The sequence below is a fragment of the Erpetoichthys calabaricus genome, chromosome 5 (assembly GCF_900747795.2).
Source record: "Erpetoichthys calabaricus chromosome 5, fErpCal1.3, whole genome shotgun sequence".
NCBI lineage: Eukaryota > Metazoa > Chordata > Cladistia > Polypteriformes > Polypteridae > Erpetoichthys > Erpetoichthys calabaricus.
This window is the reverse complement of record NC_041398.2, coordinates 28,403,688-28,428,002: the sequence shown is the minus strand read 5'-3', so window position 1 is coordinate 28,428,002 and position 24,315 is coordinate 28,403,688. Positions and strand designations below refer to the sequence as shown.

The 24,315-nt window shown below is 40.0% G+C and overlaps 1 protein-coding gene across 1 annotated transcript; it reads right to left on the bottom strand.

Annotated features, from left to right (window-relative positions):
• Positions 1 to 13,292: 13,292 nt before the first annotated feature.
• LOC114652458 (gastrula zinc finger protein XlCGF58.1-like) lies at positions 13,293 to 21,433 on the bottom strand. The gene is made up of 2 exons (XM_028802839.2): positions 20,890 to 21,433; positions 13,293 to 14,947 (listed from the first exon to the last, which is right to left on the bottom strand). The coding sequence occupies exons 1-2, from the start codon at positions 21,431 to 21,433 to the stop codon at positions 13,293 to 13,295; spliced, it is 2,199 nt and encodes a 732-aa protein (XP_028658672.2).
• Positions 21,434 to 24,315: the final 2,882 nt, after the last annotated feature.

Here is a 24,315-nt window from a genome sequence, read left to right as displayed (position 1 = left end):
ACTGTGCCATCTATCCACCCTGAAGTACACTCTTTAGTGGCAGTAGAATACGGTGTCATTAAATCACATTCAAGTACAATCTCATATGGCATTGTAACATTGTACCATCCGCTTAAGATAAGACTACAGCTTTACATGGCTTCATAATATTTTGCCATCCACTCATTTTCAAACATTATCTTCATAGGCCTTCTAATGTGCATAGAAGAGAAGTGTGACACTCAGCTCAAACACTAACGTATACGTATCTCAACCTCCTCTCCATGTTCCGCCAATACATCTGGATTAGAACAGCCAAAACATTTAAAAAAAAAAAAAAACAGAAATCCCATTACATAGCCAACTTCAGTATCTTTAATACATAAAACAATATACCGATATTACAACCACACCTCAATAATACAGAAACCTGTGTGCCAGATTTATCTTTTACCTTTTTCAAAAAAACCAAACGTATCCTACAGATGATGAACTACATACCCTCAGTCTGCAGTAAGTCAGGGATAAAAACACACACATCAAATTCAACCAAATAGAAAAAAAGTAAAAAAAAATACTAAAACAAGTAAAGCAAAGCAAAATCCCCCGTGAATATTGGCACCAAGTGGTAAAGTCCAGAGAATCAGAGATACTTTGTGGTGTGTAAGTAGAGCGTTACACTTCTCTGTTACGGTTATGGGTTCTTTATGAGTATGTGAAGATTTCAATATCCTTATAATATTTGCCATCATCTATGCACATTGCAGTACAATTTGCTAAGGCTGTGCCATCTATCCGTGACCAAGAACAACACTGGGTGGCACTGTAATGAGGTTGGCATCATGGCTGTGGTAGGGCTGCCGCGTTGCAATAAGGAGACGAGTGTTCACGTCCCTGTGCTCCCTGCCTGGAGTTTGCATGTTTTTTTCGTGTCTGTGTGGGTTTCACCCGAGTGCTCCGCTTTCTGCCCACAGTCCAGAGGTAGACTGGTGTTGTTAAATTGTCCCCTGATGTGTGTCTGTTTATCCTACAATGGACCGGTGGAATAGAATTCAGCTGCCCAACCACCCTATACCAGATAAGTGGGTTAGGAAAACAGATAAATGCATTGTAATACTGTGCTGTCTACCCACAGTCAAATACAATGTGATGTGGCATCATAATACTCTGCCAGCCACCTGCTTTCAAGTGTCGTCTTAACTGGCAGTAGGAATTCTCTTCATAGATCCCTGGTGATGATCTGACTCCCTGGTCTCTCATTGAGGACCCTTTGCATTGATACTATTGAGCCTACTCAATGTAAAAATGTTATTATATCTCATCTACTTTCCCTTGTTCTAGGCAATGTGATTTTTATGAAATATAATATTGAAATAATTCAATTTATAATTACGTAAGTTTCATTCATTCTTAACAGTCTCAGAAACACTTAAAGACAACTCAGGGTTGAAGAAATTGAATGAAATTTGTATTGCATACAACTGTCCTGAGGTGCCCACTCTCACAGAATAGGAGTTTGCAAATGCAAAGCCCCCTGTGATGAAGAAACCTTTATTCTGTTCATATGGTTTTTGGATAACTCAATAATACTAACACCACAAAGATTTTCTGCATTATATTATATTGGTTCAGTAGTCTCAATACCTACAGTGGGTGAAATAAGCATTTGATTCCCTGCTGAATTTGTAAGTTTGCAAACGAACAGTCTAACTTTTATGGTAGTTTCATTTTAATGGAGAAAGATAGAGAGAATTTCAATAAAAAATCCAGAAATAACACATACAGTGGGTATAGAAAAGAATCCCCCCCTTTGAAATATTCCCATTTTTTTGCTTTACAGCCTTAAATAAAAACACACAAAAAATATTTCTTCCCAGTTTTACAATGCAACCTCTAACATCCAAGTGAAAGATATCACAGCTACAGTTCAGAAGAATGATAAAAAATCAAAAACACCTACTGAGATTTTAATAAAGGATCACCCCCCCCCCCCCCCATGTTATTTTGTTGACCCCCCTTTTGCTTTAATGACAGCCTTGAGTCTGTTGGGATTCTTCTCTATCAGCTTTGCACACCTAGATTGTGTAATATTTGCCCCCTACTCTTCTTTACAGTTTCACTGTTCAAGTTCAGTCACATTGGATGGAGAGTGTTGGTGGTCTGCTATCTTCAGATCTTTCCACAGATTTTCAATGTGATTTAGGTCTGGACTCTGACTGGCCACACGAGGACATTTACTTTTTTCTCCTTCAGCCACTGTGTGGTCCATTTTGCTGTGTGCTTCGGGTCGTTGTCATCTTGAAAGGTGAACATTCTACCCATCTTCAACTTTCTGGCAGAGGGTAGCAGGTTTTTTCTTAACAATTTGAGTGTATTTTGCACCTTCCATTATTCCTTCTACCCTAACGAGAGCCTCCTCCATGCCACCTCCATGCTTTACTGTAGGTACAGTGTGTTGTGGATGGTGAGCTGCATTGGTGTACAGTTTGGTATTGTGGCCAAATAGTTTGATTTTGGTCAAATCTGACCATAAGACCATTTTCCACTTGGCATCAGAATCTTCAAGGTGCATTCTGACAAAGCTCAAAGGAGCCTTCATGTGGCCTTTCTTGAGAAGTGCGACCCTCCCGAACAAGCCACAATGGTGGAGCGCTTGTGAAATTGTTGTCACATGCACACAATGACTACTCTTTGCTATAAAATCCTATAACTCCTTCAAAGTGGCCATCGGCCTCTTGGTAGCCTCTCTCACCATGTTTCCTCCTTGCTCTTCCATCCAGTTTGGAGGGATGGCCGGATCCAGGGAGGGTCCTAGTAGTACCAAACACTTGCCATTTCTTTATGATGGATTTTACTGTGCTCCTTGGGATTGATAAAGCCTTTGCATTTTTTTTGTCTCCATCTCCTGCCTTGTCTGTCCACAACTCTATCCCTGAGATCTTTTGAAAGTGGCTTGCCGTCCATAGTCAGTTGTTTGCTCTCAGTTGCACTACCAAGCAAGGGAATGACAGCTTCACTAATCACACGGATTACAATTGATCTCAGGAAGGAAGCCAATAACCGTGGTCTGCAATGGGAATGGTGGGCACTTACACCTGAGTGAGTTTAGGAGGGAGATGATCCTTTATTCATCTCAGGATTTCTTGTTTTTGATTTTTTATAATTTTCTGGACTGTAGCTGTGATATCTTTCACTTAGATGTTATAGATTGCATTGAGTAAGTAAAGCTGGAAAAAGTATTGGTTTGTGTGTTTTCATTTAAGGCGGTAAAGCAAAAAAATGGGAATATTTTGAAGGGGGGGATTCTTTTCTACACCCACTGTATCTCTATTATAAAAGGAAGTCCTGAGATGAGACTTTTTCAAAGAGATAATTTCAAGTCCCGCAAGACGAGACTTTTGCCATGAGATTTTTTTGAAGTCCCTCCCTCCTCTCAACCACCCACAAGGCCCTCTCACCTCTCATTTGTGTGAATTCTTTTGTCAGACACAGTTCCTGCTCTCTCAACTCCTATAAATTTTTACGTTTTCCTCACTGTAGGTCCCCAAATAAAGAAGTCTTATTATGTCCAAATCTTATTGAAGAATTTCACCCCGAAGGGTTATCAACAGAGGAAATGAGTACATAGGCAATCCTAACACCGAGAAATGATAAAGTCAAACAAATTAACGCAAAAATTGTTGATCAGTTACATGGCAAATTGGTTAAATGCGTATCAATAGACTATGCTGAAACAGTTGGTGGTGATCATGCAGAAGATGAAAACATCAACATACAATATCCTGAAGAATGTCTACAACTGTTAACACCATACGGTTTTCCACCACCCAAATTACTGTTGAAATAAGGATGTTTCCAAGAAAGGTAATGTACAGTAGTACATCTCCCACGGATAACATTAGACAACAAAGCAGATCTTTATATGCCATTCGTATTAAAATGTTAACAGTTTCCCGTTAGAATAACTTTAGCAAAGACAATTAACAAATCGCAGAGACAAACATTTGTAAACGTTGGTTTATTTATTAGAGAGAAAGAAAATTCACTCACGGGCAGTTATACATTGCGTTGTCACGATGCAAGTCCAAACATGGAATCAAAATACAATGAGATATTGTCAAAAATGCCATTCAAAAAATTGTTTGCGAGCAGCTGAACCGCAAAGTGGCTAGCGCATAGCAGCGGCCCTGGGGTTGGCGAGCAAAGTGAGCAGGGGGCAAAGCCCCCTAGTTACATAAAAGTTATAAATTGATTTGCATGTCATTGAGTGAAATAAGTATTTGTTCTCCTACAACCCAGCCAGAATTCTGGCTCCCACAGATTGGCAGTCTGCCCATGTGGCGCACAGATTACAATCAATCAATCAATCAATCAATCACAGATACTCCTGCTCTCAACTCATTATATGTATAAAACACGCCAGTCCACAGAATCAGTTTTTTCCATTCCAACCTCTCCACCACTACGGGCAATACCAAAGAGCTGTCAAAGGATGTCAGGGACAAGACCTGTACAAGCCGGAATAGGCTACAAGATCATCATCAAGACGTTTGGCGAGAAGGTGACAGCTTTTGGTGCGATTATTAAGAAATGGTAGAAATATAAAATGACCATCAATCGCTCTTGGTCTGGAGCTCCATGCAAGTTCTTCCCTCAAGGGTTGAGGAGGATCATGAGAAAGGTGAGGGATCAGCCCAAAACTACACGGGAGGAGCTTGTTAATGATCTGAAGGCAGTTGGGACCACAGTCATCAAGAACACCATTGGTAACACACTACGCCATAATGGATTGAAATCTTGCAGCGCCTGTAAGGTCCCCCTGCTGAGGAAGGCACATGTACTGACCCAGATGTTCACTGGCAAAATTAAGACGGGCATCCAGGGAAGGAAACTGAGGTTTCGGCCATGGATTAACCTTGAGGAAATAATACTGTGCAATTGCAAACCTAATTTAGGGGTACTTTTAATAAACTGGACATGACATTAAAGCCAACTGTGGATATCCTAAATTAAGATGAGGTACAAATGTCAAAAAAGCAGCTACACTTAGGTCCAAAAGTATTTGGACAGTGATACAATTTTCATAATTTTGGCTATGTATGCCACCACAATGGATCTGAAATAAAGCAAACATTATGTGATTGAAGTGTAGACTTTCAGGTGTTTACCAAAAATATAGTATGGGCCATTTAGGAATGACAGCCATTTTTCTGCATAGCCCCCCCATTTCCAGTCACTCAGAAATATTTGGACAGCTGACTGACAAGCTATTCCATAGCAGGTCTCTCATTATTGTATTAACTGTTAAGCAGGTAAATGGTCTGGAATTGAGTCCTAGTGTGGAATTTCCATTTGGAAGCTGTCCGTGTGAAATCAGAGCTGTCCATACAAGTAAAAACAGGCCATCATTAGACTGAGAAAACAAAACAAACCCAATAGAGAGACAGCAGAAACACCCGGAGTGGTCAAATCAAACATTTGGTACATTCTTAAAGAGAAGAAACACACTTGTGAACTCAGCAACACCAGAAGATCCCAACAACCACAGAAGACGACTGTGCTGGACAATCACAGAATGCTGCCCTTGGTGAAGAAGAACCCCTTCACAACATTTAGCCAAACCAGGACCACTCTCTGGGGGGATAGACCTAGCATTGCCAATGTCCACAATTAAGAGAAGACATCACGAAACCACTGGTAAACCTCAAGAATAGGAAGGACAGATTAGACTTTGTCAGAAAAGTTTTTTTTTTTAAACTTGTCCAGTATTGGAATAATTTTCTTTGGACAAAGGAAATTAAGATCAATCTGTACCAGAATGATGGAAAGAGAAGAATATGAAGAAGAGAAGAAATGTCTCATGATCTGATGAATACCACATCATCTGTGAAACATGGAGAAGGCTGTGTTATGGCCTGATCATGCATGGCTGCCAGTGGAAGTCAGTCACTGGTGTTTATTGATGATGTGACTGCTGGAAGAAGTTGGCGGATGAATTCTGAAGGGTGCAGGGCGCTATACTGTCTGCTCAGAGTCAGACAAATGCTACAAAACTGATAGGACGATACTTCACAGTACAGATGGACAATGAGCCAAAAAGCTAACCTAGTGCTTTTCAAGGCAAAGAAGTGAAAGATTCTTCAATAGCCAAGTCAATCAATTGACCTCATCCTCAGTGGACATGCAGTTCATTTACTGAAGACAAAACAGATGGCAGAAAGTCCAACAAACAAGAAGCACCTGAAGGCAGCGGCAGTGAAGTCCTGGCAAAGCACCACTAGGGTGGAAACTCAGCACTTGGATAAAGCCATGGGTTCAGACTTCAGGCACTCATTGACTGGAAAGGATTTTCAACCAAATATTGAAAATGATTGTTATATTTTTGATTATGTTAGCTTGTCCAAATACTTGAGCACCTGAAAATGGGGGGACAATGTATACAAATGGTTGTGTCTTTTCTAAACAGCTTATGCAATATTTTTGTTAAACCCCTTGAATTAAACCTCAAAGTCTACACTTCAATCACATCTTGATTGCTTCATTTCAGATCCATTGTGGTGGCGTAAAGAGACAAAATTATGAAAATCGTGCCACTGTCAAAATACTTATGGGCTGGACCGTACTTTGGCTACCACCCCATACATAAGAGGCATGGCAAAAGTAACCGATGTACAGTAAGAAATTGACAAGGCACATGGAAGTGGACGAATAAGATGCCTTGTGTGTGTGTCTTCACATACACCCCCAGCAGTGAAGAGATTCAAAATCAAACACAAAATGGGGTCAAAGCCAGGAGATCACAACTGAGTACAAGAAGTCATGCACTTTTAATAATCAACTGTTAAACTCATATATAGCTCCAGCTAGCTAACGCAATGCATTTTGCTTTAACTTGATTGCCTAAGGTATTGACGAGTCTTCAGCATTTAGATGGCATTTAAATTTATATATTGTGTTTATGTGCTAATGTAAGAGCCCACTTAGCTCTTTCATAAAATTAAAGGCCTTCATTGCTTGTCGAAGCTTGTTTAGTCTGCCATCAGTCGGAAGCCTCTCAAGTTCTTTTCCCAAAACAAAAGTCTGCTCTGCTCCGTTCCCTCAGAGAACACAACGTCCTTGACTTACATAAGTTCAAAACAAAGCAAGTAACAAGACAGGCAGACCAGCAGCACAGCAGCCCTTGTGGCAAAATTAACCTTTTAAGCTGCTTCAGGCATAAGCTTTTACTAGGTAATAGCACTAAAATAAATAATAAGGCACTTTGATCCTTAATTCTCAATGTATTCCTCACTTTGAGGTTAATCAAAGTCCCACCTAACTGTTATATCCATTATCATGGCTTCACAGAGATCAACAAAGAAATCATTAGAAAGGTGTCCATCCATCCATCCATCCATCCATTTTCCTTCCCACTGAATCCGAACACAGGGTCACGGGGGTCTGCTGGAGCCAATCCCAGCCAACACAGGGCACAAGGCAGGAACCAATCCCGGGCAGGGTGCCAACCCACCGCAGTTAGAAAGGTGTACCTATAATAATTAACATGGATTAATCAGCAACGTACAGGTACAGATCAATAGCCATAATAAAAGTACAATAAAAAGTCCTTCATTGCAACTATTTGATCCTGTATTGCACATTGGTGGAAAAATGTACTTCAACCCAGGACTTTTGTGCACCATAGAAGGTCACCTTCCTAGGGAGCGGTTACTAGCACTTCACCCAGGGAGTTTCTTCCATTTTATGTTCCAAGTCTTCATCCAATAAATGAACAAAATCATCCACTGGTGGAGCTTGCAGTTCAACAATTTATACAGTCATTTGTTTCATGGCAACTTCGGCAATAAATGATCTGAAAGAGGGTAGTAGGCAGCAAAACACCAGTCCAGGGCACAGCAGTGTAATCACAAGAGTAATTCCTGCTTTAAACAGCATGACTCTCCACGTCCAACTCCTTAAATCGATGTTATAGGTACCCTTTTTCTAAAGTAGCTGTTTAACATACCTAGCTCTTTATTTTCATCTGCAATTACGTCATTTAATTATACAGTCAGAACAAGTGTTTACTTCAAAAGCATAAGTTTCTAGCTTATGTTGCCAATGATGTGTACAACAATGACTAGAGTTAGAGTCCTTATACACACTACCATACTTGCATTCCTATGCTCTCATCTGCAAAGTTGCCCCATTTTATAACCAGCTGTGGTTTTAAACTAGGTTACTACCTTTATTTTATTAAAGCAAATAGTTACCTTTCTGACAGTAGGTGCCAATCCTAACCTTCAGAAGATGTCCGCACTACTGTCTGAAATGCAAGTCACTGGCTCTTCCCTGAGGTCACATTTAAATTGCAAGAGTTATCCCCAAGCTTCTCATTAAGGTTAAAATCTTCTGACACCAGCTGGGGTCTTCGGTTTGTATCTGGGCTTTTCAATTCTCAAACTGCACACTCACTGACCACTCCATGTGTGAGACACCTCATCTCTTTTGGGCTGAATTATTACTTTGTTTGGCAATCTTCTATAGCCACAATATTAATCATTTGTCCTGTATCTTCATCAACATGCCAGCCTAAACTGTATCTTTATTTTTTCTAATGGATGTGAATGGTGTGACCTACAGTAAGAGTCACTTACTCCCAAAATTATATAAATAATTCAAATGTTAACATAATTTAGGTAATATATATACACATACACTCTACATATATCCTCTTTAATAAAACCCCTGTGTGTGTCCAGTGTCCATGTGTGTGTCTGTGTCTTCTGGTGAAGTGCGCATGCGCAGGGCACGGTGCGATGCTTCAAAGCAGATGCTTCATAGGCCGCCTGACGCGTCACATGAGACAGAGAGGGCGGGACCTATAAAATATTGTGCGGCCGATCCAATCGGATTTCGGTAAATGAGGTAAGACCTAAAACATAAAACACGAAAAACCTAATCGGGTACTGAGACGCGGAGACCAGCGTGTCACCATTGTTGTGCAAGTGTTCACTCTGAGGATGTCAGATTTGCGATTAAGAAGTTTGGCCCGGGAAAGTGTAAAGTGTCAGTCGTTGAAGGGGTTTTCCTAAATATATGAATTTTCATGATATTACAATACAATGACTTTTAAAAGTAGATTTATTTTCACGCACATTACATCAGTTGCTGGGGAGAATCTGCTGATTGCCCACTGTTGTGACAGAAAATTAAACGCATATTACAGACAGCAAAGCCAGTATTACTGTCAGAGAAAATTACAGGCATTTTACGGAAAAATGTAATGAGGTAAAAGGTCCCTTGCCATTTAATATAGACTGTTCCTACTAATGTTTATGGACTACTGTTCTAGTGCCCATTATTGTAACGGGCTTAATGTCTAGTATATATATATTATATATATAAAATCCTAAACCCAAAAGTGCATCGATTTTGTGCAACAATTTTATGTCACGTTTTTTGTCACGCTTTAAATCAAGCTTATTTTAAAACCTACATATATATGTATGGTATCATCCTTTTCAGAATTCATTGAACTTCGATGCTGTTACATTTCCAGATTCTTATGCTGTTTTTAAATTATAAACTAAAATATCAAGAAAGTCGTGGTTTTTATTTTTGATCGAGTAAACTTCCACAAGAACAAACTATTTAAAAAAATGATCTATTCATAACACCAATGTTTGTGTTTAGGCGATTTAGTTAGCTGAAGGTCGAGTTACGAAGACCCATTGCCACAACTGGAAGTTGGGCACCAATGGCGCCAGGGGGGCTTGTATATACAGTATATACTGTATATATACATATATATTCTGTACATATACCATCTCATAAGTTTACCGTTATTCTTCTTACTATTACTTTTCTTAATTAATAAATTTCTTTAACTGTTAAGCTCTATACTATTAGCTATAATATTAAAATCAATAAACAATTACATTTAAACTGGACTGGCTTTATAATGCTGGAATGCTGCTGTGATGATAGTCACACATTGACATTTTGTACTGTGTTAGATTAGTCTCTAACTCTTAATTATATAAAGATTTATCCTTAGAAGTAAGCTACCCTATCAATGGCCTATTGAAATTATTTATCTAAAAATATTTACTTTTACCCAGTATTTGTACACTAAATGCTACCCACGTTATCCTAATCATGTTTTCTTAACTATTTGGTAATATTACCATTGCTGATCAGGGAAAAACCAAAATGAATTAATTTCATTATAATAATCCATTAACAAAACAATAGCCAACAAATATTCAATAATTGCATGTTGCTTACGAAACAGTTCATTTGCTTCATTGTGCCTCCCCCCTTATTAACAATTAAAGATGTTGCCTAAGCAAAGGATATCAGAATCTGGAAATCTTGATTTGATGAATGGGATTCTGGTTTGGATGCCATGCAGGCTGCCCTCTATGATTCGGAACCCATGATGTTCTTTTTGGTGTCAATGGTCACCAGGGCTTGTTTGCTATAGGGACCCATGATTCCTTTAACTGGACCTTGAATATGTTTTGTGACAAGCAAAGATCCAGTGCTCAGTTCTCCTCTCTGGCATGGCTTGTTTCTCTGCAGACCTTTATCACGGCCCAATCTCCAGGTTCAAATTCTTCAAGTGCTGTTATTTCAGATGTGTTAGGGAGGAGGGCAGTTTCTACCTGCAGGTACAAGGACTCAAAAGCTTTTGCTCAATATTAGTCAGCATTGCAATACTTCACCTGTAGGTACTTATGGATCCCAAAAAAAATAATATCTCATAATGTGTTAAGCCTGCTTTGTTGAGGGTACCCCTTATTAACAATAGTGCTAGCAGTTTAGATAGATAGATACTTTATTAATCCCAATGGGAAATTCACATTCTCCAGCAGCAGCATACTGATACAATAAATAATATTAAATTAAAGAATGATAATAATGCAGGTGAAAAACAGACAATAACTTTGTATAATGTTAAATGTTAACGTTTACCCCCCGGGTGGAATTGAAGAGTCGCATAGTTTGGGGGAGGAACGATCTCCTCAGTCTGTCAGTGGAGCAGGACAGTGACAGCAGTCTGTCGCTGAAGCTGCTCCTCTGTCTGGAGATGATCCTGTTTAGTGGATGCAGTGGATTCTCCACTCATTTCAATTCCATCTGTGTTTGTGTCTGGGCCAATTTGTTTTTAATGATCAAAGTGAATTTGGAAGGTGATGAGCACAATGTTCAAAATTCCTTTGAATTTGGCCATTATATTCAAATATAAATTCTTTAATGTAAACTACCCTTTATAGCTGCATCCAGTTTGGTTGCTGTTGTAAATTCCACTCAATTTAAAACATATCCATTATAACAAGCAAATCGTCACAGAAATAAAGTCAACCTTAATATTTACCAAGGGAAAAGTACTCAAAAATATATCATTACAAAAATTAACCTAATAATATTATTGGCATAATATTCAAATTATTGGCATTTGTGTCAATATAATATGCAAACTGTTCAAACTGTTGGCACATGACCTTTCTTTGCGTTGAAGATGGCCTCAAAAACTAAAATTCATTTACTATGACAACAACCCTTGCCCCCTTATTGATACTTGTGTGTCAATTTTGCTATTATTATCCTACTTTTAGAGGAAATGTGGAACAAGAGGGTATCGGACAGTAAAAACCCTGAAACTGATCCTGTTAATATAACAACTTAATAAAAACAAAGTGTTGTAACTTTCTTATAGAAAACACAAATACGTCCAGAGATTGAAAACAAACAGAAAAAAAAAATAGAAGGCAGAGTGATGCGGAGGTTATTAGTTAAAGAGCCATGCTCTATGGAGGGTCCTGTAAAAATTAAGAAATGTCATTCTAAAGTACAAATGTGTCTCTAGGTTCTCTACACCTTTCCCTCAATGGATGTTAGTTACCATCAGTGTCCCCCAGATAACATCTCTCAGTCAGGATTGGAAACAGAAGTCAAAAAAGAAATCCACAGCCTGGATTGCTAAATTCCTATTTATCTTTTGGAGAACAAGACCAAATAACTAAAACAATTAAGTTCCACATTGTTCTAGTGACAGAATGTTGTTCACATATGTGAAGGCTCAGACTTTCAAATTATGTGCAGAAGACAAAGGATACCAGGAACCTGGGCAGAAAAATCTATTTACAGCATTTAAAATTCAAGGCTTTATAAACGCAAGGAGCTGGTCAGAGTTACAGTGTCTACAATGCTTCTTCACCAATATAATTAAGTTATTTCTCGATATGCAATGTTCAGGTCCTTCGTTTTTTTAAATATGAGAACTATTTCTGAGTCTACTTGAAATATCCTAGTTTTAGGAAGGTACAATTTGTGATCTCCAATTACCTGCCATTTGAGTTAACTTTCAAGAGATTGTGATAACAACTTCTCAAGCTTCTTGAAGTATCCTAACGCTGGCGAAGTAAAATCTATGATTTCCAATTCCTCACCATTTGAGTTAATGTTGTAGAGTTTGTGAGATATCCTAAATATCCTAGTGTTGGAAAAACGCAATCTAGGATCTTCATTTCTGCTCAATCTGGGTTAACTTTAAAGGAATTGTGAGAATTACTTGTCAGGCTTTGTGAAACATCCTAATGTTTCAGAGGTTAACCTGGGATATTTAGTTCTTTGCCATCTGGGTTGTGAAAATTACGTCTCGGGCTTATTGAAATATCTTAGTGTTGGGGATGAACAATCTGGGATCTTCAGTTCCTTACCATCTGAGCAAATTTAAAGGGATTAGAAGAATAACATCAAGCTTCTTGAAATATCCTAATGTTTGGGAGGCAAAATCTGGAATCTCCAATTCCTCGCTGTCTGTATTAACTCTACAGAGTTTGTGAGAATTCATTTTCTGGCTTCATGATACTGTATATCCAGTGTTAGAAAGTTATAATCTGGGATTTTCAGTTCTTGACCATCTGAGTTAACTTTTTAGGGATTGTGAAGATATATATATAGAAATATCCATCACCAGTTGCTCACCCTCTGAATTAAGGGATTAGGAGAACTCCTTCAAAAATCTGCATGCTGGAAAGGTATAAAAGGAAGGGAAGAGGTCTCTAATTGACCCTAAACAACAAGTTATCAGAATCTTTGGACTTGCTTATACAAGTAAGATATAGTATTTCAGATTCATTAACAAAGAAAACACCGCATCATGTTGTGTTGCCAGTTACTTCTAGAGTTCATTGTGGAAGGTGTCCATTAAACATATAAATTAGCAGCCATTTGTTTCAATGAGGTCAGGCACATATTTATTCAACAAGTGTCATCCCATTAGGAAATATTCACAACACATCAGCCTGGGGCTTTTGTTATCCTTAAGGAGTCGTATAGTATTTCAAACTCCCTCCATATCCAACTCCTACCACAATTTCCGGGCAGCCTCCGCTTTGCACGGCATGAATTTTCATGTGCTGCCGAAGACTCCATTTAACTGCAAACCTCATTCCACATTCAGTACAGTCATACTGTTGACCTAAACTGTGAATCCTCCTGTGGCTCTTGAGCTGGTTTCTCTGTGCAAAACTCTTTCCGCAGTCACTGCAGGAATATGGCTTCTCTTCAATGTGAATTTGCTGGTGTTTTTGAACATCCCGCTGCCATGTAAATCTCAATCCACATTCAGGACATTCATACTTTTTCACTCCAGTGTGAAATCTCTGGTGCAGCTGGAGATGACTTTTTTGTAAAAAACGTCGCCCACATTCAGGGCAGGAATAAGGTTTGTACCCGGTATGAATAGTCTGGTGGCGTTCAAACTTACTCTTGAATTTGAATTGCAATCCGCATTCTGCACAGCAGTAAGATTTAACGCTATGAACTCTTAGATGCTGCTGAAGAGAACTCTCCTTCACAAATGACTTTCCACATTCAGTGCAGGAAAAAAGCTTCTTCCTAGTATGAATTTTCTGATGTGCCACAAGATAATAATGATGTGTGAACTGTTTGCCACATTCAGCACAGCTGAATGGCTTCTCCCCACTGTGAATCTTTTCATGGCGATGGTAAGAGTAACTGGTTGAGAACATTTTTCCACATATAGTACAAGCAAAACGCTTCACTTTGGTATGCATGTTTTGCCCATTCTCTCCAGTGTGAATGCTCTGGTGATGCTGAAGGGAATATCTACTGTTAAACACTTTACTACACTCTGTGCATACGTGATTTCCTTCTTCCAAGCTGATGTCTTGCTGGCTCTCTCTAGAGTGAACTTTCTGGTGTCGATGAAGATTAGCCTTCTTTGTAAATGATTTTGCACACTCAGAACAAGTATATAGGTTTTCTCCCATGTGAATCTTAAGATGTCTCACCTTCGTTATGAATCTCTTTCCGCATTCATCACAATAATAGGGCCTCTCTCCCGAGTGAGGTTTGTAATGCTGTTGAAGGGAGAACTGTTTTCCACATTCAGCACAAGTATGATGTGCCATTTCAGTAGCAGCCAACTGGACACTCTCTTCTTCGTGAGCTCTCTCTTCATTTAGAAATTCCTTTTTGCATTCACTGCAGTTATACAAACTCTCTCCATTGTGCAACATCAGGTGCTCTTCAAGAGCTAGTTTAGTTAAGAATGCACTTCCACAAGGCCTCTCACCAGTGTGAAGTTGTTGGTGGCGATGAAGGGGGTATCTTGTTTTAAACTTTTTTGGACACTGTGTGCAAGCAAAGTGAGTTTCTCTGTTGTGCATGTTTTGGGGTGCCGCACCTGTGTGAACTTTCTGGTGGTACTTATTTTTGAACATTTTACCACACATAATATTCTTCTCTTTAGTGTGAATTTCTCCATAAAGATTGTCAACATTTGTTTCCATATCCATATTCTCCCTGGATGTTTCTCTGTTTTGTGAACAATCCTCTCGATCGTAATATAATGATTCTAACTTAACAGTCTTTCCATTTTCTGGCGAGCAACTGGAAGGCACAGTGATGGGAACCTTTGTATCATCTTCTTCCCTTTTCAATTTAACTTCTTCTGCAGATTGAAAGACAGAGACTCAGATTTTATCAGGTAACAAATAAAATTGCTATTGTTATCAGTTTGCCACAACTATTGGCACACAAATGAGTATTAATCATAATTCTAGTTTCTAATATATAAAGCTAAATGTGTATTTGTCTGGTATTCATTTCCACCCCATTGAATTTATCTCTGCCAAATTTTGCACAGATTCCCCATTTTGGCTTTGTTTCATTCTGGAATCTTTCACCTTGAGGAACTTAACTTAGTGACCATTGTGGTATAGCGGATCTGTGGCTACAACAAAATATGGCCAGGTTTTAAATCCATAAAGCCATGTCACTCTCCGTGGGCACGATTGCACGACTGCAGGGAGTTAATGAGGTAGTTGGAGCGAATCGCACCTGCACGTGTGGGTACATTCGTTCTTAATTGCTTCGTTAGCTTCCTGCGGCATGTGATTAAGGTGCTGCGCCCACAGAGACAGGTGTGTATATATACGGGCCAGCACAGAGGGATGGAGAACATAAAAGAGAGGAATGTAAAAGAAAGAGGTGAAAGGACGGAAAAAGGCAGCCATAGGTGATGATTCAGACACCAGTAAGGAGAAGGCAGCTCGAGCTGGGGCTCCGGAAGGGAGCTCAGACTGAGGCGCTCTAGTGGCATAAGACCTCCCAGTGAATATGAGGAGCGACTGCGTGAGCGTGAAGGAAGACGAGAGGTGTGCCGACCTCGGACGGTCTGGCTGTGCAGTGTGGTGGCAGCCAAGATGGGGATCGGCAAAAAGGAGTTCGTACTGCAGAGGCTCCGCTGGCAATGTCTGTGATGGGTGAGCCGGGGAGAGAGAAGGTGGTGGGCTGCGATCGGGTGAAGAGAGCAATTTAACCTCTATTTTAATGGATTTACTGATTTTATCTCCACGTTTCACTGATTTTATGGATTTGGTTTCTTTGAACACTGCACAATGGACATTTTTGGTTTTACTTTTGTGTTGGATTGGTGTTTTTTAATAAAAGCACCTGACCATTTTACACCATCCATTGGCGTCAATATGAACTGTCCTCATTTGTCAGCTCATCTTGGTCATAACTACCGACAGTGTTGGTTCAGCAGACTCCCATGTGTGAAGAGGGAATCAGTAGGGGACCGGCATCATCACAACTGTGCTTTACTGGCAGAGGTGAGTGGGTGGGTTTAATCAGTCAGAATTTGGTTTGGGGCAAAATCTTTCCACCTGGAAATTTATTCAGAGACTGCACCCAGGGCAGCAAAAGGTATCTCTGCTAGTGAACAATAAACGGGAGATCCACCTTCATCAAAAGGCCATTAGAACACTCATAAGGTCATAATACATCACAAGCTCATTTTAACATTCACTAAGTTTTGGTCAGCCTAATCCAATTCTTAGATCTGTTTACATTTTATCCACTAAAATGCTTGTTTTCATATATGCAGAAAAAATTAATTAGTTTACCACACTATTGCAGCCATGTGAAAAAGTAAGTATGCCCCATAAAATGTTTTACTTTTTAAACTCAAGTGGACATATCAAGATTGGGTCTTCATTTAAATACCATTTATAGTTAAAGGTGATCTCATATAACAAGCATTAGGCCACATTTATGTATCATAGTCCAAAAGTATCACTTAAATAAACATAAATGCAAATTTTTCAGGTTGAAAAAGTAAACAGACCCTTCCATTTATCACAACCTCAAATACCACAAATTATAGAATCAGGTGCAGATGATTAGCACATCATTAGAGAGGATCTTATCTGACCCAGGCTTATTTAAACATTAAACATCTAGTTTACTGTTGAAGTATGTGTTATCAAGATCCAAAGAGATCTGAGGTCTTCAGAAAGGAGGTTACAGAAGCCCAGGATCTTTCAACAGATCTCCAAACAACTGGAACTCAATCATTGCACCGTCTGGAAGTGGAAAAGATTTCACACAACTGCCAACTTGTCCAAAACAGGTTACCTCAGCAAGTTCAGCCTGAGAGCAGAGTGCAAGATGCAGAAAGGAGTCTCTAAGAAGTCCAGAATTTCATCACAGGTCTATTTTGCAACTGTTGATGTTAAAGTACGTGAGTCCACTATTAGAGGCTGTACAAATTAGATCCGTATGGGAGGTGTGCCAAGAGGAAACCAGAAAAAACATCAGGGCAAGACTTAAAGGTGACCACTAACATCTATGTAAAGTCCAGGAATTCTGGAATAATGTGCTCTGAACAGATGAGACAAAGATAAAGAGTTATTTGGCCATAGTACCAAAACACATTTGGCACTGAAAAAAACGTGATACCAACTGTAAAGCTGATGGTGGGAAACGTCTGGTCTGGGGCTGCTTGCTACATTATGGGTTAAGTGGCTCACCATCACAGAATTCATTATGAAGTTTTCATTGTACCAGAAGGAGCTTGAAGAGAATGTAAGATCATTTGACAGATTGAAGCTCATCCAAAACTGGACACTGCAACATGACAATGGCCATAAACATACCAGTAAATCCACCATTGAATGGCCAAAAAGAATGAAATGGAGGGTTCTGGAATGGCAGAGTCAAATTCCAGATCTGAATCCTTGATGGGATCTTATGTTCTTATGGGATCTTATCCATCTTGATGGATGTTATGGTGGGGGGGCATTTGAAATGGGCTGTGCACACTAGACACTCCTAAGACATTATACGGGTAAAAGAATTCTGCATAGAGGAATGGGAAAAGCTTATTCCGAGTCATTGTCAGAGACTGCTAGACAGTTTGAGTAGATACCTACTTGAGTGGGCAATACCAGCTATTAGAACCTGGGTGGGCATTACTCAGACAGAAATGGCATATCTGTTACTTTTTCACTGAATAAATTATTGTAAAATCAAAATTACATCAACTGTATCTAAAAATACTGTTTAAATAAAGACCAAATCTTGATATGTTAAGGTCAGGTCAGGGAGCATGCACTCAGGATATATGGTTGGCAACCCCCAGGTAGACACACAGTCCAGTCCCACCCTTCGAAAATGACCCTCTATCTGCCGCAGCCAGGTGTTACGTGGTTGACCCCTTGGCCTGGTCCAACCACTTGGGTCCTCAACAATGAGGATCCTGCGAGCCAGATCACCCTCGGAGAGTCACGCAACATGGCTGTAGTGCTGTAAGCTCCCTCACAATGCAGGTAATGTGCCTCATTCGTCACTCCATGAGCAACTGCTCATTGGACACAAAGTCAAATCAGTGATACCCAAGGATTCTCTGAAGAGACACAACACCAAAGGAGTCCAGTCTTCATCTCAGGTCACTGGATAGCGTCCATGTCTCACAACTATATAGCAAGACAGGAAGCACCAGACTTCTAAAGACTTAGACCTTCGTCCTTTTGCATTGGTATCAGGGGTGCCACACACCCCTTTCCAGTGACCTCATGACCCTCCATGCTCTCCCAATCCGCCTACTGACTTCATAGGAAGAGTCACCACAGACATGAATGGTCGACACTCTCTCAGCAGACAGACATGCTGCTGATGGCTGTGCCCAAGAGGTCATTAAAGGCTTGGATCTTGTTTTTTTATCCAGGACACTCACAAGCCCAGACAGACTTCTCAGTCAGTCTCTTGAGACCCCCAATCAGAGCCTCCATTGAAGATCACAGCATCATCAACAAAGTCAAGATTCGTGAATCTATCTTCACCAACAGATGCCCCACAGCCTCTGGACCCTATGACCCTGCCCAACACCCAGTCCATGCAAGCATTGAACAGAGTAGGAGCAAGAACACACTCCTGACGAACCCCAGAATCAACTGAGAAAAACACAGAGGTTCTGCCACCACACTCAACAGCACACACAGTACCAGTGTGATACAGTGGGGCAAAAAAGTATTTAGTCAGCCACCAATTGTGCAAGTTCTCCCACTTAAAAAGATGAGAGTGGCCTGTAATTTTCATCATAGGTATACCTCAACTATGAGAGACAAAATGAGAAAAAAAATCCAGAAAATCACATTGTCTGATTTTTGAAGCATTTATTTGCTAATTATGGTGGAAAAACAGTATTTGGTCAATAACAAAAGTTCATCTCAATACTTTGTTATATACCCTTTGTTGGCAATGACAGAGGTCAAACGTTTTCTGTAAGTCTTCACAAGGTTTTCACACACTGTTGCTGGTATTTTGGCCCATTCCTCCATGCAGATCTCCTCTAGAGCAGTGATGTTTTGGGGCTGTCGCTGGGCAACACGGACTTTCAACTCCCTCCAAAGATTTTCTGTGGGGTTGAGATCTGGAGACTGGCTAGGCCACTCCAGGACCTTGAAATGCTTCTTACGAAGCCACTCCTTTGTTACCCGGGCGGTGTGTTTGGGATCATTGTCATGCTGAAAGACCCAGCCATGTTTCATCTTCAATGCCCTTGCTGATGGAAGGAGGTTTTCACTCAAAATCTGACAATACATGGCCCCATTCATTCTTTCCTTTACACGGATCAGTCGTCCTGGTCCCTTTGCAGAAAAACAGCCCCAAAGCATGATGTTTCCACCCCCATGCTTTACAGTAGGTATGGTGTTCTTTGGATGCAACTCAGCATTCTTTCTCCTCCAAACACAACGAGTAGAGTTTTTACCAAAAAAGTTCTATTTTGGTTTCATCTGACCATATGACATTCTCCCAATCCTCTTCTGGATCATCCAAATGCTCTCTAGCAAACTTCAGACGGGCCTGCACATGTACTGCCTTAAGCAGGGGGACACGTCTGGCACTGCAGGATTTGAGTCCCTGGCGGCGTAGTGTGTTACTGATGGTAGCCTTTGTTACTTTGGTCCCAGTTCTCTGCAGGTCATTCACTAGGTCCCCCCGTGTGGTTCTGGGATTCTGGGGTTCTTGTGATCATTTTGACCACACGGGGTGAGATCTTGCGTGGAGCCCCAGATCGAGGGAGATTATCAGTGGTCTTGTATGTCTTCCATTTTCTAATAATTGCTCCCACAGTTGATTTATTCACACCAAGCTGCTTACCTATTGCAGATTCAGTCTTCCCAGCCTGGTGCAGGTCTACAATTTTGTTTCTGGTGTCCTTTGACAGCTCTTTGGTCTTGGCCATAGTGGAGTTTGGAGTGTGACTGTTTGAGGTTGTGGACAGGTGTCTTTTATATTGATAACGAGTTCAAACAGGTGCCATTAATACAGGTAACGAGCGGAGGACAGAGGAGCCTCTTACAGAAGAAGTTACAGGTCTGTGAGAGCCAGAAATCTTGCTTGTTTGTAGGTGACCAAATACTTATTTCCCACCATAATTTGCAAATAAATTCTTTAAAATCAGACAATGTGATTTTCTGGATTTTTTTTCTCATTTTGTCTCTCATAGTTGAGGTATACCTATGATGAAAATGACAGGCCTCTCTCATCTTTTTAAGTGGGAGAACTTGCACAATTGGTGGCTGACTAAATACTTTTTTGCCCCACTGTATATGTCATATAAGTTTAGTCACATAACATTCTCACAATTCCTTAATCCAGTTTATGGTTGTGAGGAGTTAAAGCCTATCATGGAAGTACTGGGTTGCAAGGCAGGAAGTAGCCCTGAACAGGTCACCAGTCCATCATAGACCTTATCTCTTATTAAATATCATCTGTGCATGTCACGTATCTTTGATATCCTCTTTTGTGGTAAAATCGTCTTATTGGCAAGCAAAGATAAAGAAATGCCAACATGCTGGGCCATTCTTCTATTGATTAAGGGTCATACCTTGAATCTATATGGACCATGAAAATCAGACCTGAATTCATTGAATAGACATTAGAAAGTAGAAATTTTAGCAGAATACTGCCCAGGTGTTGTTCTTGACTTGCGCTCCAAGGATCCAGCTGCCTACTTCACCACCCCACCTCAGTCACAATCTAAAAAGAAATTACTGCTTCTTTCAATGGACATATGTCAAAATGCATTTCTGGAGAACTTACCAGATAAGGGCCAAGAGAGACTATCCAATACAGAGTCTTCTGTCTTTTCAATGTCGGAAAGGTTTTTCTCTAGTTCCTCAGACAACCTTCCTAAATTGCTGCTCTTAGTGAAATCTACACTAAACCCCAAGTTGTGAGGTCTTTTCTCTAAAGCAGAAGCCTGGTCTGGTGTTCTTCTAATGAATTCAGGGTCAAATGCATCCTTTTTTATGAAGGTACAGCTGAGGTTAAAGGCCTCCTGACAAATCTCTGCTTTAAGGGGGACATGTTGTTCACAGTCCTCTTCTGCAGTGAATTCATGCTTGAGGTCACCAATTTCCTTGTTAACATTAAGTAAGCTGGAATCAAAGTCCATTTTTTTCGTGAAATGATATCCAGGGTCGTAGGCCTCCTCCTTAACTCTGACTGATCTGTGATTTGTTCCATCTCGTAGAGAAGGAGAAGAGCATAAGGACAACAGCTCCGTCTTAGTGTGGCTGGTTATTTCCTTACAGAGCCAGCTTTTATTACAGCTCACTTCTGAGAGCTTTGGAATCACCTCCATGGCCTCTTTTTTAATATTAGCCCTTTCACACGAGGGGCAGCTCCGACCTTATCTGTGGGACAATAAAAAAGATAAACATCTTAGTGACTGCAGCAAGACATATTAGTTAGTACCCATCTGTATTAGTAACAGCCCAAAGTAGTAGCCATATTGAAGTAATAAACTTACCTTCAAAATTGTTCTTATTTTTGGCCTAAAAGCCTAAATTCATAATATAATTAAACCATTTGTTGGATTTAATTGATATTAGGGTACAGCAGGGCTTCATCTGCCTCAAGTGTGTTCTCCATTTATTTACTACTTTTACTGTTTTTTTTAAATATTGTTACAGATTATATTTTAGTTTATTTATATCCAATAATTTGTGGACACCTGACCCTCACACCTACGTGTTGTGCATCCATTTCCAAAACCATGGGCACTAACATGGAGTCTGCTCCACATAACAATCATTCACTCTTCTTTCCACAAGATTACGGACTGTGTCAGTGGAAATTTTTGTACCCATCAAGCCGAAACAGCACTTGTGAGATCAGGTGCCCATGTTGGATGTATGGTAGTAATGACCGTCACCCCCTGAGTGAGCTAAAACTGGCAGGAGGAAGTTTAAATCATAAACCATTTATTCTCTTCGAAGAGGGAGCACTCCTATCACAGCATTCTGTAACAAGATGCCCACCTTTTCTGCTAGTTGAGATCATTTTATACACAAGTAAAAGGTATAAAATTAGATCACTTACATTATACAAAATTTCTTATCATCATTGGCTGCTTCCAGTTGCTTGCCGGACACAGGGCAAAATGAACTATATTATAAGTAAGCACGGTCAGTAAAAACGCATACAATTGTCCTTTAGACAGATCATTAATTTCCAGCATCGCATGTGAGCTTTGCCATTTTCAGCTCCTTTCTTTATCAGCACAGAAGCTGAAGGCAGCTTCCTTTCTCATTCAGTATATAAAACATATATTTTCCTTCTGACAGCCTAAGGTAGTTTCCTTGCAACCTGTCTCAGCTGCCATAGGTTACTTAGAAACACTTTTACATTATATAGTGAGCTTTTCTAAATGTGCTTCATTACTTTAAGATATAAAATTCAAACTTCACAACTATTAAAATATCGTAACAGAACAAATTAAATTAACACAGATGAGAAGATCTGGCTCACAATCAGCATTCCAATTCATCCCAATGGTGTTCAACATGGTTGCGGTCAGGGCTTTGTACAGGCCACTCATTCATTCATTTTAATTACATTTATATTGAGCTTTTCAAGGTACACAAAGTGCTTTACACAGTGGTTGGGGGGGTCACTTCAACCACCACTGTGTAGCACCCATGTAGATGATGCAATGGCAGGCAAGGATGCCCAGAGGTCTTTAATGACCACAGAGAGTACGGAGCTCAAGTTTTATGTCTTGTTCTAATGATGGTGCCATTTTAACAGCACAGTTTCCCTGCCACCAGGCTGGGGCATTGGGATCCACCTTCAGACCACAGAGTAAGCACCCCCTGCTCACCTTACCAACACTTCTCCCAGCAGCAACCCAAGCTTTTATCCTGGTTGGTCTCCCATCCAAGTTAGCTTAGGTGGATGACCTGTTCTGAAGTGTGTCGTGGCGCAAAGTATGCCTAGGATTCTCACCTCGAAAGAAGGCTCTAGGAGTTGTGGGCAATGTTCCCTCTAAGCTGAGCACGTGAGCGATTGCTTACACGAATTCAGAGCGTCGCTCATACTTCCCGCACGATCGCTCATTCCGACGGCATCGTTCGTACTTATCGCACGATCGCTCACTCCGACCGTCTGAGTTGGTGCTCATAAATTTTTGGCTTAAACAAAATGTCGCTCATAAACAATGTTTTTTGCTCACTATATGCTACTCCTTAGAGTGAACATTGGTGGTGGGATAGGCAAACAGAGAGATTAGCTTTATTGCAATAAACAAAAATATTGACCTGGCTCAATTGAGTCGAGTCCCCAACAAGCCAAATGTTACTGTATATATAACCATTTCTTATCCTCCTGACCTCATTTGAAGTAGCTCTTTCGCTGCTTACCCTGACTCCATAACTGCAGCTGTCGTTTTCCAGGCTTCCATGTAGCCACCAATATTTCTTGGAAACTTGCTGCATAGCACTGCTTTTCTGCTACCCTTATCTTCTAATCTGTATGTGTTTCCTTTCTCCTGGACTCGAGTTGACTCCCATCCATCTGTCTCCAGTTCCCCAGCCCCTCGACTAGTTAAATATTGGTAGCTTTTCCTAACCTTTATTTTAAAAGAAACTAGGGGATTCTGCCCCCTGATCGCTTCACTCGCCAACCCTCATGCGGGCGCCACACACTAGCCTCTTTGCGGTTCAGCCGCTCGCGTATGGGGAAGCGGATCTACAATTTAAACAGATTGTTATTTTCATGGGAATTGTTACATATGTATAACAGAAGTAACTATTTTACATTACAGCAAGTAATTAACCATAGTAAAAAAAATAGTAAAACGTAATAATTTGAAAGTAAATTATGTTTCATGTTGCGTTAGTTATTCATTGAGTAATATGATTTTGTTCTGTTTGGCTTTGAAATTAATATGTAAATACTTTTTAAACTTACACTTTTAATGTAAAACTTCAGTAAAAACAATTTTTTGAATTAAATTTTCATCAAGATCACATTGAATTTTGATTCCACGTTTGGACTTTCATTGTGACAACACAACGTATAACTGCCTGTGAATGAATTTCGTTTCTTTCTCTCTAATAAATGAACCAAATTTTTTGTTTGTTTGTCCTTGTGATTTGTTAATTAAAAGCTATTCTAATGGGAAACTGTTAACGTTTTAATATGAATGGTATATGAAGATCTCCTTTGGTGTCAAATGTTATC

Coding starts and splice junctions, on each gene's coding strand:
- LOC114652458 (XM_028802839.2), bottom strand. CDS start 21,433: ATGGAGGTGATTCCAAAGCTCTCAGAAGTGAGCTGTAATAAAAGCTGG. Junction 14,948..20,889: donor TCTCTCTTGGCCCTTATCTG/GTAAGTTCTCCA, acceptor TTCAATCTGCAG/AAGAAGTTAAATTGAAAAGG.